Source organism: Eurypyga helias, unplaced genomic scaffold (assembly GCF_000690775.1).
Source record: "Eurypyga helias isolate BGI_N326 unplaced genomic scaffold, ASM69077v1 scaffold5708, whole genome shotgun sequence".
In the NCBI taxonomy this organism is placed as follows: Eukaryota; Metazoa; Chordata; class Aves; order Eurypygiformes; family Eurypygidae; genus Eurypyga; species Eurypyga helias.
This window is the reverse complement of record NW_010268751.1, coordinates 13,340-28,854: the sequence shown is the minus strand read 5'-3', so window position 1 is coordinate 28,854 and position 15,515 is coordinate 13,340. Positions and strand designations below refer to the sequence as shown.

Here is a 15,515-nt window from a genome sequence, read left to right as displayed (position 1 = left end):
GGAGGCAAAGGAGGAGTAACCAGCAGTGAAGAGACATCTTCTGGCTTACAGGTGTCTCCTGGTGAGGAGGCAGAATTTACGTGAAGGAGCTAATGGTGAGAAGGACTGTATTAAGCTTCTGTACCATCGGGTCGACCCCAGTAGGCGTTGTGATCTGTGTAACGCCACCAGTGCTGCCAGTCTGCCAGGGAAGTGTCAAGGCTGATTAAAGTTTGCAAAACTCTTCTAATAGCAATCCTATGTCGGAAAAAAGAAGATCATCCCGTATGGCTTTCCAGTTTCTTGGCATTCATTACTTTTGTCTCACTGTTCTTTATATAATAACACTTAGGTGCTGCTTATCTTAAGTCCCCTATAAAATATTTAATGTAGTTTACTGTAAAGTCTGCAGGCTGAGGACTGTTCCTTACAGAGTATTTGTGCTGCACCTAGCACTAATTTCAATTGCAGCCTCCAGGCAGTATTGTAAGGATCCATTATGACCATCAAGAACTGTCCCTGTCCTGTCACTTTTCAAGGAAGATCCATTCTTGACTACAGCTTTAACATAGCTGGTGTTGAAATAATGATTTTTTTTTTTCCATCTGAAATGATCGAACCAGTCTCCAAGCAAATAATTTTTTTAACTCGAACTTTTAATTAATGTTGTCCGTTTTGAACAGTCCTCGATCCACTGTATTTAACCAGCTCAGAAAGCATGTTGATTATGAGAATGTTTGAGGTTTTTAAAAAAAAACAAAAAACAAAAAACCAAAAGGCAGTTGGGGTCTATTTTGCATGAGAAAATATTTTGTTTAGGAATGACAGTTGTAGGCATTCTCTCATACATTGTAATATTTTCCATGTGTGGCAGCTTGTTTTTCAGTGCTACAAATATGTGCAATAAGGGCTAAGGATAAAAATTAATCTAACAGCTTTTGCAGCGATGCTTTTGATGGTTTCACTCAATTTCATTTTCCTGTGGATACTGCCGTTAGTTCTGCTGCTTGCAATATGTGAAGCATAATTCTCAAAGGTTCACGAGGTTGTAGGGATCCAGTAAGAGATGACTGATTTCTCCCCCCACACACATACACTCCACCCCACACCCACTCACCCACCCACCAGCAAAACATAACGCTGTACTATTTTTGGTAACAGGGAAAGGGCCTCCCTGTGAAAACAGAAAGCAGTGTATTTCTCAGTTACATCACTTTGCAATCTAATGCTGTGTTGTGCTCAGTGTTTTTGTGGTGATGCAAGTCTTTTTTTTTTCCCTTTTTTTTTTTTTTTTTTTTTTTTTTTTCCCTTCAGCCGGTTGGATTTTCCCCATCTTACAGCACCTCGCAGGTCTCTTCTCTGAGCAGTACGTTGCCTGAGTGAGTGGAAACATACAGATCAGCTGCAGGTTTCTGTCTACAAAAACAGAGTGAAAGAGAAAGAAAAGGGTTGGGAAAGCAGAGACAAATATTGACCTGGACTTATAGAAAGACATCCAATGGCTGAATAAAGAACCCCTGTTCATGTTTTGGGATATTCTTTCAACTGGCTGGAACGAGAGCGGATCAAAAGAATGGGAAATGCCAGCAGACCCTTTAGAAGAATTGCTTATTTCTTATGCCTTTTATCTGTGCTTTTGCTGACTGAAGGGAAGAAACCAGTGAAGCCAAAATGTCCTGCCTGGTGTACTTGTACCAAAGATAATGCTTTATGTGAAAATGCCAGATCTATTCCTCGCAGCGTTCCGCCTGATGTTATCTCACTGTAAGGGCTGTAAGCATTTGGTTATTTAATTTATGATTTAAAATGAAGTAGGATGTGTGGTGTTTTCAGTGCATACAGAAGGATGCTTGCTGCAGGGAGTACCTCCAGCATTCAGAATCATCAGCTAATGTGTTAAAATTGTGCTGCATCCTTGAATCCTGATTTTTACATCTCTTTCATCTGTCTGTCTGTCTGTGTATGTGCACACATACCATTTTATACCTTCTTCTATACTACATGAAACCTGTAACATTCATTTTTTTGTTCTTTTTTTTTTTTACTTACATAAATAAATTTCTCTGTGATGACCAGATCACTATTATAACCATGGATATATGAGACTACATTAATATAAGGTTGTTTTTTTCTTCTTTCCAGATCCTTTGTGAGATCTGCTTTTACTAAAATCCCAGAAGGGAGTTTTTTGCTCACACCATCTCTGCAGCTTCTGTGAGAAATATTTATATGATACAATTTTTGTTATGAAATGTACATGTATCCATAAATATTTTAGAAAGGGTCTCAGTATGAATTTTGTAAGAAAAAGCAGGAGAAGATTCATTAGATGACAAAATACGAGACTTTTTAGCAATTTGAAAGATAGTGCATGTTTAATTTTTTTTAAAGTGTATCTACTTAGTATTTTGCAAGGCAATCTGTTGTCAGTGCTACTTTGAATGATTACATGCTGAAGCTTTTGGTGACAGAACGTGTGCTATCTTCATTATATTTTAATTAACATTACAGTAGGGACTTGGGCATTGCAACAACTATTTGTGTGTCTTTTCTGCAGTCCTGGGGCCTGATCCCACTATAAAGCTGCTCATTTGCAACTCCCATCGACTGTGGGCTCAGAACCCCTCAGATCAGGCCCTTCATTGCAGTGGGACATGTCCTGAAGTCCCTCTCCATATAAAATTGCCATTGACTTCTGGGGAAGTTTAGTCACTTTGGTGGGAGTTTTGCCTTCATCGCACCTGGATGTGACCCTATTTGTTATTTCATGTCTCTGAAAAAAACCTGCAAAAGTAAGGAAGACATTCTTTCAACTGAGAAATTTAAGCAGTTATTTCAGAATTAAATAATGCAATGACATATATGCAGGAAGATAATATTTTGGGATGTTTAAATATTAGAAGCATTTCTATATAGGATTTTCACAGGCTTACAGGGTTTCCTAGAAATGTGGGCATACGATTACATAATTGCGAGCTATAGAGAGGTAGAGGGGGTGTAACCTGCACTGTTCGTAGCGTATGTGCTGCCAGCCTGACACACACCCAGGTTTGTCTTAGAAATCCGGCAAGACAGACTCCCCGATGTAATCAAAATCAAAAGTCTGTCCCAGACCGACTTCCCGTGCACGCTAGATGTGGTCAGAGGTGTAAAGCTGATGTTTTGGAGCCCTACGGCTGTCAGATCACACTGCTGGTGTACCCACAGCTGAAGCCCTGACCCTAGCCGTACTCTGCTACCTCAAGTGGAGCTGATAAGGAGGTGCAGACGTACTGTACGATTTTGGATACAGGGTAAATAGGTAAATGCAGTTACTATGGAAACCTAAATGCTTTTCCATGGTGCTTTATTCCTGAGAAGCTTTTCCCAGGTGGTCACAGATCACAAAAGGGACACATTTCACGTAATTCCTGCAATGGGCCTTTCAAAGGAAAGGAAAAAAGAAATAGCAGCATTGGTGGAGCTTGTATCTGAAGAGAGTGTGTAGGACATCATCTCTCTTGGCTACGATACACCACCTACACTTAGCAATCCTACTGCCAGGAGAGGCAGAACTGGGTAGGGTGGAGTAGGACAGACACAGTCTTTTTATTCTGAGTTATTACAGTGGGGTCTGTGTCTCTGGCAATAGCTATTGGCATTTTAGTAATGGTAACAATTTGCGTGATCTGCTGTATACTCCACTGAAATGCACGTTCCCAGCTGCTGCTGATCAATGCTGCAACAAAAGCTCCGACCCCAGAAAAGCAGGGTTTTTTCCGTTATAGGCTTCAGTGAGAGATCTGTTGAAATGGTGCAAACAATCCACAGATTATTTACTTCTGCTACCTAGCATTTCTAAAAATACTGCTGAACACTTTTCCAGATATATTTCTGACATGGTAGCTGAGCTGCTTGCCATCTTTGGAAAGTCAGGCTGCTGATCTAAGGCAAATGACTCCTTAAACACCGACCGTAGAAGCAGGATTGTATCTGCGGGGCCAGTACGGCAGTTTTTAAGAGGGAAAGAAAAAATTCCACTTTGGCAGAAGATATCAAGGGAAATAAGAATATGGAAAACCCAGGTTAATTAAAAATTAAAGTAAGTTTTAGCTTGGCATGATTGTAGCTGTATTGTTAGGTTTAATTTAGCCAATAGCAAGATTTAGCAACCTATACCTATTTTTACATAATAGTCTCCGGCATTACATTTTTAGAGTCTAAATGTAACTTGGTATCTGCAGTATGCCAGTCACACATTTCTAAGTGTGGAATATATTTGCCTCTATTATTATTTACTACTATTTTTACTGTAGTAGCGGCAGTGGTCTCTGGAGGAGTCATGGTCTCGTTGTGCTAAACACTACTCTGACAGCCCAGCCCAGGAGAGTTTTTCTTCTTGAACAGTACGGATGATATGCTCTGGGCTGTTCATGTAACAACAAAAACACGAGGACCTACACAGCTATGGCGAAGTGCCAGCAGGAGTGTGCCTAAATGTCGAGAAAATCCCCTGCTCTCATCTCCAGCACTTGTAACTCTCAGTGTCAGTCACGTGCTGAGGGTGCCCTTATAAACTGATGACATGAAAGCCCTTAGAAAAAAGGGAGGGAGGTAATCATGGTTCCAGGATCCGAACCTGCTAGCAGCGTACAGTTCCTGCTAAGCAATATAGTCCCGAGCCACAGTGCAGGATCTTCAGCCTCTGTCCCCACAAGTAGCTGGCTGGTGGGCCACAGATCAAGCAAATCTGGTGTCTGAGGTCAGGGAGTGGGAGAAAAGCCACTTTGTGCATCAAATACACATGATCCCGCCTTTGGGGGAGGTACGAGATGGGAGGCAAATGAGCTCACCAAGTGCAAGACCTATGCCATAAGCCTGGCAATCTCTAGAACAGCTAAACTATTTAAAGAGATACCACCCTGTTCTTTAAATTACAAGGAGGGTAGATTGCAGAAAAGGAAAAATTATCCAGTGAAATCACATCAGAAAAGTAAAATTAGTTGCGGGCAGCAGATTTACTGTATTGGTCTTCTGGTTCAGAGATTTTACAAAAATACTTATTTCCTCTAAGGAAGAGAAGTTTTCATTGTTTCTAACAAAAAGTTAGAATTTCCTGCTTATATTTTTCATACATACGTTGGAGCATATTTAAAGTGGAAGAAGCACAGTCTGCAATAGCCAAGTGAGAAAATAACTGTAATTTGTTTGCAATGCAAACTTCAGAATCAGAGATTAACTCATTAAGTGTATTAATTCACACTTGGAAATCCTGAATTCCTGAATGCCTAAGGATGTCATAGAGTAGATCTATTTATCCATCAGGTCCAACTGAATAAAATACAGATGTACATCTAGTACTCCACTGGGGTAAAGTTCATTGTACTTGACAATTCCTCACCATATTAAGGGTGTGGCAGTCCAGAGATGAATTAAAATGGACAAATGCAAACACAGCTGATAAGCATAAATAAAGCTGGAAAAATCAGTGCTAGTCCACTTTTAACGCTTATAGAGTAACCTAAAAATAAATATGTTGCTGGAATTTTTACTGCTAGATGGATGAAAAATACATGCACACACTAATAGCTGTCTCCAGCAGGTATAATGTGGTCTTAAAAATAGTTCTGATTTGAACATTGACTAAATGAAGAGATTTTCTATTCTTTTCTCAGTAACTTCTCAGTAACCTCAGGTCAAATATGCTCACAAGTTTAACAAGATTTTCCTGCCTGTCAGTGGTGCAAATTCAACCTGATGTCTGGCTAACCAGCTGGATACTTTGCCTATGTTGTCATCAAAAGTAAGTGTTCTTCAGCACAATTCAGACCTCTGTAGTACTTGAACATTTCATTGTAGTCCAACTATGTCTCCAGTGGCGCTTGTACAATCCCATTGTTTTACTGGCATGAGAAACCCACGTATGCATCCCACAGAAGTCAATGGAATTTTATCAGATGGCCCTAGAAGGCAAAGAAGCAAGTTGTTGGGTCCTTCCCTTTGCACCAGACTATGGTGCAGTCTATCAATCAGCTTTATGATCCTGTAGTGCTTGCACAGACAAAAAACATGAAACCAGTGTAAAAGTTTGGCCTACTATGGTTTGCTGAACCCTTTTCTAAAGATGCTAATAACCTAATGGTCTTTCGTTTTGCATCTCTTTACGTAGGTTGTTTACATCCAACACTTTTGATGTTATTAGTGATGATGCTTTCATGGGCCTTCCTCATCTAGAATACTTGTGAGTGGACAAAAGTCTATTTCCTGGCATTATTGAATAGAGGGGGTGGGCTTCCAAGTTCCAGGCATTGCTTTGACCAGAATGACTTTACGACCCATTACAGGTTCATAGAGAACAACAGCATTAAGTCAATTTCAAGAAATACTTTCAGAGGACTGAAATCTTTAATTCACCTGTAAGTAAAGTGGTTGAATATATTGCTTGCTATATTTAATATAGTAACTGAACCACTGTGTTGTTGAATTTCACATTTTGATATATAGCTGTTCACATTTGTTTAGGCAGTACTAGTAATAGTTTAATTAGAATGTCAATCTTTGTGTTTCCACCAAAGACTTCCAAACTGTGGTATCTGTAGAAGGCTGGGACACAAACAGTTTCCAAGCAGAACATGTTTGGCAGTAGCTCCCTGAATTCCTCTGCTCAGAGCACTGGGGATTTCCAGCTGAGCTTGTAGGAGCAGGGAAGGAGAAAGCTGGATGGCTCAGGAAGCTTGGCACTGACACACTGACAAGGTGAGTCCCAGTTTGGGACTTGGAGAGGAGGAAGGTGGGAGCTGTGGTCAGCACAGAGGTGCCACAGTGGTGAGAGGCTGAGGGGTGGACACACACTTCTTCCCAAGTACCCCAGTCTGGTGTGGATCCGGGAGAATATTGTGGCTGTTCCTGAGACCAGCCAACACTGCACCCGTGTCCATTTCAGCCAGTACCTGAAGCCAGCAGAATTTGACCAAATCAAATTTGAAAATTCCCACCCTCATCAATTTTAAATAGAAGAGTTGTGACAAGATGCACTTAGTGACTTTCCGATCTGCTTCTTCCACTTAACTGCAGGGCATGGCAGCCTGTAGACTGCAGCAGGATGGGTTTCGACGCCCTGCATTGCACCCTGTCCTCTCCTGCACGCGAGCCAGAGCATCCCACGGCCGCGATCTGTCACGCACTGACACTGTGGTCTGCTTAACACTCCTCGTGTTGCTGCTCAGCCCTTCGGCTGTCCTGGACATACAGCCAGACCCTTGCCCTCTGACATGCTGCAGCCCCCTCGCTGCGTTAGCCGAGGAGGCAAACGGGGCAAGGGCACTCTGGATGCTAACGGGGCTGCTAGGAGCAACGCTTCCCATGCTCACACCAGCCGAGGCACTGCTCACGCTGCGCTCAGCAGGTGAAACGCACGCTGGCAGCAAGTACCTGTAACGTTGCACTGCAAACACGAGAGTAGCATCCTCCTGCTCTGAGCTAGCAAGACAGCTTTTACACAGGCTTTGTCTCGTCTTACATCAGGTTTATCTTTTGGCATTAATTTTATTTTAGCAAGTGATGAATGTACTGAAAATACAATATGTACTGTAAGAAAACATAAAAAAATACAAAAACACTGTAAGAGAAGGAGGTTAAAACATGGGGGGTGTGCCTGACATGGGTTTGTACCCAGCTCTGAGCATTTGCATTCTGAAGCATATATCTTGCAGTGTGTGTCATAGGCAGGGGAGTGGATTCTGACCTTTGGCCTTAACATAATAACCCCCAAGAGGGTTTTGAAACAGGGTCATTTGACTTTTACTTTCGTATATTTTGGCACAGGAAAGCAAAGGTTTCATTTTACATCGTTAATGCATAAATATAATAGCTGAATTGGAATTCACCGCATCCTTCACCACACAGTAAACGTACCATAAAACACCTTGCTCTTCCCGTTTTGGTCAGAACAGACAAGACTCAGAGCTGGCTGAAGCCGAGCCTGCTGTGACTAGTTGTGTATGTAAAGTTACGTACAGAAAGGCCCTCAGTCTGAGGAAGAGCAAGGAGGGAGGAGAGGGAAAAAGGTATATAAACAGGCTGTGCCGCATCCCATAAAAATTCGTATCAGAGGTACAGTCATAATTATAGTATTGTTAAAAAAGGCAGATAATTGGATAAGGCTGGTAACTGGGACCCTATCTTCAAAATATTTATGCACATGAATAGCTTTATATTCACCAATGGGCCCAGTACATTATTTATCATATTCATTTACTTATTTAGTAGCTGTTGCTGCCAGTGAGCAAATTGCTTTTCTGACGGAGAGAGAGGAAGGCACAGTTTCTTCTCCTCAGAGCATACAGTCCAAGAGTAACATCTTGTCTTCCCTGTCATGGTGGTTTCTGGGGACGCTTCAGCAGTTTCGTAAGAGAAAACATATGCAAAAGAAAGAACCACATTTGAGGAGCCTCTGTGGTTACATGCACATTTTTGGGACACAGATTTGTGCATCATGCTGCTATTGCACATGGAGTGCTATTCATCAAGACAATAAGAAATTTGCAGAAAATAACTGCAAAGGCGGGTCCATTAACCACAGGATGTGACTAGTTTAATCTGCGTACAGAACCACTCCCCACCTTTTGGGGCAAACTGCACATACATGTGAAGAATAACCTTTTGGCACCCTGAGGCATTTCTCATTTAAGAAACAGGAGAGTACTAGTGTACATAAAATATATTTAAAAGGATTTTAGTAAATAAGGATACAAATTAGTTCCATGAAGTTAGAGAAGATGAACTTTGTTCTATTTATTCTGTTCGCTTCCTTTTCACAACATAACTTTTGCAATGCAGTAAGCTATCCAAACATTTGTATTTTTAAAATGCAATTAACTGAGAATTGCAGCATGGCCTTACTGTAAAATAGAGCCCTCTAGTACTTATCGTTATGCAACACAATGCATGTTGTGCTTGGAGCAGATTTAGGAAAGGAAAATTAAAGAATAATACCACTTTTTTCACTAAGTTACTAATTTCATGTTAAAATCTTACTGTTAGGATTGGAAAACAATTTCTATTCACCATATATTATTTCTATTGCATTTCTTGCAGAACTGTGACCATAAATTTAACTGCATGTTTGAGTCAACCTTTGCTCTCTTATTATAAACCAAATGCCATGTACAGCACCACCTAGACAAGCCAGTGTTAGAGTTCTAAGATATAAGTATGCTTTTAACAGTGGAATATAAAATGCATGATTTTCATCCAAAAATTGGCAAACGCGTTAACCTTGCGTGAATTTTTCTGTCAGTCACCTTCCCACAGCAGCAGTGAACCACTGGTACTTCCAAGCACATCACCCCTTTCAGTTTGCTACAATCCAGGTTGTAAAGAATATATAGGGCATTAAACCTGCCTCTGCTTGCAAGTCTACTTAGCTTTCTCCATATGATTTACCTGACTTTTAAAGATTTGCCCTGGAGTGTAAAATTAAGTGTAAGCAAGCATATGATCCGTACACCAAACAGTGTATATATACACCATCAGATGTACTTGGAAGTGGTGAAGTCAGAACGACTAATGGCATCATCCCTTATTTAATATTCCTGATAAGGCAAACACTTATTTTAAATGAGGCAGTAGACATAGGGCCTGTTCTTGAATTTAAGTGAATGCCTAAGTGGCTTTGCTTGGCTAGAGAAATTGTAGTTAAAAAATAACTCTTGTGTTTACAAGTGAAAACAGAAGAGTTTCCAAGTCCTACCAGCTAGATTCTAACTGGGATCCTAAACTAGAATGATAATCTTCTCATTTTCATTTCTTTTCAGAAGTAGTAAATAATTTTGTTAATCAGAAGAGGCGTAAGTTATACCCTACACCATTATTCATGTCCTGTCATGCCCTCAGTGACATGTCAGAGAACCCAGACCTTTGGTGGACTCACACAGACGTGTCTGGCAGAAATGTAATATATTGCTTGTTCAAAGCCTGCCTCCATTGCCTTCTCACTTTTGCTAGCGAGAACACTCACTGAATTTAAGGGAGCTTTCCCAACATTAAAAATCGGGAGTTAATGGCAGTTTTTTGGTGGTCTCACACGTACATGCTCACACACACACACACATTCCAGGAAACAAACTGATGCCGATCAGCGATTTCTTCTCTATGACTGTGTATTTCCAAAAACTATGAGCTAAGCCTGAGTGCAGCAGAATAAACCTCAGTGTTAAGATTTTGCTTCCAGAAGAGGTACAAGAAAGTGGGGAAATTGCAGTAATATGAACACCATGTATTGGTATCTCATAAGGAAAACATCAGTAGATCCAATTGTGACTAATTGTTTTAAAATAATGGTGTTGGCAAAACACCAGAGGGGATGGCACTTTTTACCCTGCTGAGTGGGGTGCTGTAAATGCTGCAAGGCTGCTGGAGAGTCAGAGAGCAGAAGGAGGCATGGCATTTTAGTGGGAGACAGAGTCACAAAGTAAATGAGCTATGGTTAAAAGCAATCTTTTAGAACTAAGGGCAGGAGAATACCAGGGTTCTTTACCTTCAGCGAAAAACGACCCACCACTATTACACCTTGCAAAAATGTCTGATTTCATGAACCAGCACTGATACTGAAGTGTCTTCTTTTACAGGAGTCTCGCAAATAATAACCTACAGTCGCTTCCAAAAGACATATTCAAAGGCTTGGATTCTTTAACAAATGTGTAAGAAAGCAATTAATTAATCTATTAATTATACTAAAAATATAAAGAGATGATTTTAGAGGACATGCTCAGTAAGCATTCAAACCGATTCACGGTAAAGGGCTCTTATTGCTGGGTAGACACTACCCAATATGCGTAGGCTTGCTTTTTGTCTACTGTGATTGATCATTTGCTTTATTTTTGAATATTCCACCAGTTATGAAGATAAGTAATATTGTCAGTAGTTATATAAGAGCGTTCCTTGCATGTTCATTAAGTGAATAAGACGGAAGTCTCCTTAGGGATGCATGAGAGAGCATGGCATGAGGGGAGGGTGGAAGTTATTTGATGGAGTAACATTCTATGTGCAAATAATTTCTGGGAGGGCCATTTTTTATTACAAAAGCATGCGTTAGTAAGTACCGTATCCCGTACTAAATCTAAGTGCAACTGAACCAAAACATGAACTTGTTTAAATATATAACTAAAATACCAGTAAACATACAAAATACAGATAAACAGATAAATCCTATAGTTGCTTCACTGAAATACATCCTGGTTACAACACACCAAATTCTGGGATAATGAGCACAGAACATCCTTTCCGTGCTCCCTGCATTTGCAAGGTAGGCCGAATTCAGAGCGTAGGGCTGCAGCAGCACGTTGTGGGGATGGTCAGATCTGGTATCAGCACTTGGCATGGCTGATCATGGCCAGGTGGTTACACAGTCTGGTCCTGGCACTCGCCTGTTCCTGTACATACGATCTGAAAACTGACTGACGACAGCTGTAAAAGACTTAAAACAGAATTCTGTTGCTTGTGCCTCCTAAAGCCCCAAATTGGTCTATCTAAAGGAGACAGCAAATACTGACTGGCTGATCAGTTTCATGGGCTTTTGTGTACCTGTGCATCTGGGGGAAAAAAAAAATCCTACTGATTATCAGGTTAAGTTCTCCTTGATTTTCTTAATAGAATGAAATCCGTGTGGGTTCTGGTATGTAGATTTAACTATGGGTCAGGACAAATTCAGCCAGGAAGGCATCAACTGAGAATAAGCAAGAGAGCAGATACTTAACAAGAGCCCAATTTGTTCTTGTCCTGCAAGGAGGAATACATCCGCTGACTGCTTATTTTCAATGCATGATTTATTTGCTGTAGGGATCTTAGAGGCAATGCATTTAACTGTGACTGCAAACTGAAGTGGTTAGTGGAATGGCTGGGCAGCACCAATGCAACAGTTGAAGACATTTACTGTGAAAGCCCACCAGAATATAAGAAGCGCAAAATCAATAGCCTCTCTCCAAAAGAATTTGATTGCATTATTACAGGTAATGTTCATCAAATTATTTAATCTGGTTAAATTAAAGTCAAAGATATATACTTTTTTTATTCTAGGGTCCATTTTTGCAGGAAGTCTGCATACTGGATGGAACTTCCACTAAAATCAATATGAATGCTGTGCAGGTATAAGTCTGACATGCAGATCACTTGGGAGTGGGGTCTTATGCTGCAGCTTCTACTCAGACATTCATATGCTGTATAAGGATTTGGAGAACTGGGACATAAAACAGCACCTCTTTTAATTGAGAAAGACTGAAAACCAAGTTGCAGTGCTCCGTTAACAACAGGAACGTCGCACTAGTGATGAAATACTGTAATTTGGAATAAATTGGTATCGGTTAAGCACATGTTTTTTCAGTACAGTGTGGAAAATATCTCTGTAACTGTCTTATGTTGTGTGCACTTTTGCAGAATTTGAAGTTTACCAATCCCTGCCGTACCAATCTCTGTCAGTAGATACTTTCTCATACATGAATGACGAACATGTGGTTATTGCTCAGCCTTTTACTGGAAAATGCATCTTTCTTGAATGGGACCACGTAGAAGTGATGTTCAGGAATTACGACAACATTACAGGTATGAACACTGATTGACAAAAAACATTACAACAGCTGATCCAAACAGTGGTGCTAACCCTGTCTTTCACTTTTGTTTTTATAGGTACTTCAACTGTTGTGTGTAAACCCTTAGTTATTGAGAGTCAGCTGTATGTCATTGTCGCGCAGCTCTTTGGAGGCTCCCACATATATAAAAGGGATATTTTTGCTAATAAGTTTATAAAAATTCAAGATATTGAAATCCTAAAAATCCGAAAACCCAATGACATTGAAACTTTCAGGATTGCTGAAGACTGGTATTTTGTTGTTGCAGACAGTTCAAAAGCTGGTTTCACCACGGTTTACAAATGGAATGGGAATGGATTTTATTCCCATCAGTCTCTGCACGCCTGGTACAGAGATACTGATGTGGAGTATCTTGAAATTTCCGGCAAACCACACTTAATTCTTTCAAGTAGTTCCCAAAGACCTGTAATATATCAGTGGAACAAAGGAACAAATGAATTTGTTAAGCGTTTTGATATCCAAGATATGGAAGATGCATATGCAGTGAAACATTTCAAAGTGAAAGAGGATGTATACATTTGCTTAACAAGATTTATTGGGGACTCTAAAGTAATGAAATGGGGTGGTTCAGCATTTCTGGATTTACAAAGGATGCCATCCCGAGGGTCAATGGTATTCCAACCGCTTCAGATAAGTAATTATCAATATGCCATTCTTGGAAGTGATTATTCTTTCACTCAAGTCTATTATTGGGATGCTGAAAAGGCAAAATTTGTGAAGTTTCAAGAATTAAACGTACAGGCACCAAGATCTTTCATACATGTCTCCATCGATAAACGAGATTTTCTCTTTGCTTCAAGTTTTAAGGGAACTACATTGATTTATAAACATGTCATAGTAGACTTAAGCGCATGACACTCATAATTCTGAGATTACATCAGACTTTCTACCGTAAGTGGACAAAATGAACTAAATGCATGATGACTCTCTTATCTTACTTCCAAATGAATGCCTTTAAAAGTTGAGATTGCTAGAACAAAGTATTACTAGTATCTTCATCTTTAATTGTCAAGTCTAGTGGTGTTGGAAGTTGCATTTTTTAACAAAAAAGAAATTAAATTAACTGTTCTTTGCATCCACAGTATGTAAATACGTGTGCAACTGCATCTGTTGCTATAAAGAATATTAAGATGTACTTTTCCATTTATTTATTCACCTGTTTGAAACAACTGCCAAATAAAATGTTTACATTTTGTGTCTTTCACATTCCAAATATTATTTGCAGGTGATACTTTTTATTTGTGTATATATTATACACATATAAAATAAGCCCAAGAAGGCATATTGCCCAGTGCAGTGTTGTACTGTATAGAAGATGCACAATATCGAAGATCACGTGGGTTTTACGTATAACCAGAAGTTCTTGATAAAGTACAGCATTGAACCCTAATCCTGTCAATGATCACCTGGACATATCTTTGCTTTTATGTGAAGCTTTGCTGATTTAAACAGGACTCCACCCAGAAAAACGGGTTCAGTTATACAGATCAGGCTGTGGGATGGAGTGTTCCGTTATATAGATCCAGCTGTAGGATGGGGCTTTGTACTGTCTATAGTTGGAAGTACCAACAATACAAAGAAATCAACAGAATAAAAGTTTATGTAAAGGTCTGTCTTTCTCCACCTCATGCTGAAGCAGCACAAAACAAATCCCTGGTATGACACTGGGGCTGTTGCTGTGCTGAAAGCTGGTGGCACAGCTTATTTTTCAGCTAGCCTAATTTCTGTACCTGAACTGTCACACATCACTTGCATAAATTCTGTGCATCCCTGACAAGTCTTTCCACTATAACTCCAATTATTTAATCTTCAATGAATTTATGAATTCTTGGAATGAGACTAGTGAATGTGAAGTCATTTTATTCCACTATCCTCCAATGAAGTTTAGTAACAGATACTTCTGGAATTCAGGGAACTTTGAATGTGGCAGGACAAATGGTTGGTGTAGCATATGCAAGTCCAGTGAAGCTACCTAGTTCTGTTAAATTATGCCAAGTCGGAATTTGGCATGAAAATCTATTACAAACTCAAATAGTCTTTTGTATACATACATCCAGTGCATCACTTATGAGAAACCAATACTGCTGCCGAAGATCATTTGGCACAGCTCAGGAAGAGAACACAAGTGGATTTTAGACACCTTTGTGCTTGAAGTTAGCAAGCCTTGTGCTTCAGTGCCATCTTCACAATATACACACAAATACTGTATATACGCTTAGACACATTTCTAACATTCACAGGCATCGGTTGGCAAATAAGACTTCCAATACTATGCATGTCAGCTAATGACACAACCCGATTCTTCAAGCTGGCTGCTCCCTGTACTCACAGAGACCCCAGAAAGACAGAGCAGGTTCAGCCTCAGTCACTTTTACTTTGCTTATGGTGCTGCTGAGAGCACCCGTTAGTACAGCAGAAAAATAATCATTAGGAAAAAAGACGTATAATGTATATTTTAAGAAGCCAATCTTAACCAGTATGCTTCTGTAATAAAGGATAGAGGTTTTTATATCAAATGTTAGTTGAAAAGAAAAAAATGCCTTGTCAACAATGCTACTCTACCGAGTTAATTTTTCTGATGCCTTTTTATCCATAGCTACCTATGCTCCAGTCAGTATTTGGCTTAATAATTACCTATTCCATCAACACTCACAGTGTGATTAGAAAGACTTTAAACTGTGTTTCATAGTTGAATCCTCCAAATTTTTCTTAACAAATGCTTTTTCAAAAATCATCTTGATAAATCATCACTCACTTAACAAGTTTCCTTTATAAATCTTTAGCTTTCATGTGAGCATGATTTCAAACACCAGATGAAACCAAATACTCTCTTTTATTATTTCTCAATGTTGGCTGCACAACCGTGATTGTCAGCCCCTTTTGTCCATCTCTTCTGCAATGCACCTTGCAAGG

At 39.8% G+C, this 15,515-nt stretch overlaps 1 protein-coding gene across 1 annotated transcript; it reads left to right on the top strand.

The window, feature by feature from the left end:
* Positions 1–1,291: 1,291 nt before the first annotated feature.
* LGI1 (leucine-rich, glioma inactivated 1) lies at positions 1,292–13,817 on the top strand. Its single transcript, XM_010157838.1, has 8 exons — positions 1,292–1,743; positions 2,122–2,193; positions 6,128–6,199; positions 6,303–6,374; positions 10,587–10,658; positions 11,797–11,966; positions 12,391–12,555; positions 12,640–13,817. The coding sequence occupies exons 1-8, from the start codon at positions 1,553–1,555 to the stop codon at positions 13,455–13,457; spliced, it is 1,632 nt and encodes a 543-aa protein (XP_010156140.1). The 5' UTR covers positions 1,292–1,552; the 3' UTR covers positions 13,458–13,817.
* Positions 13,818–15,515: the final 1,698 nt, after the last annotated feature.

Excerpts from the sequence above, each read along its gene's own strand:
- LGI1 (XM_010157838.1), top strand. The coding sequence starts at position 1,553 with ATGGGAAATGCCAGCAGACCCTTTAGAAGAATTGCTTATTTCTTATGC. Across the intron at positions 2,194-6,127 it reads ACACCATCTCTGCAGCTTCT|GTTGTTTACATCCAACACTT; the intron begins GTGAGAAATATT and ends CTCTTTACGTAG. Across the intron at positions 6,200-6,302 it reads CTTCCTCATCTAGAATACTT|GTTCATAGAGAACAACAGCA; the intron begins GTGAGTGGACAA and ends GACCCATTACAG.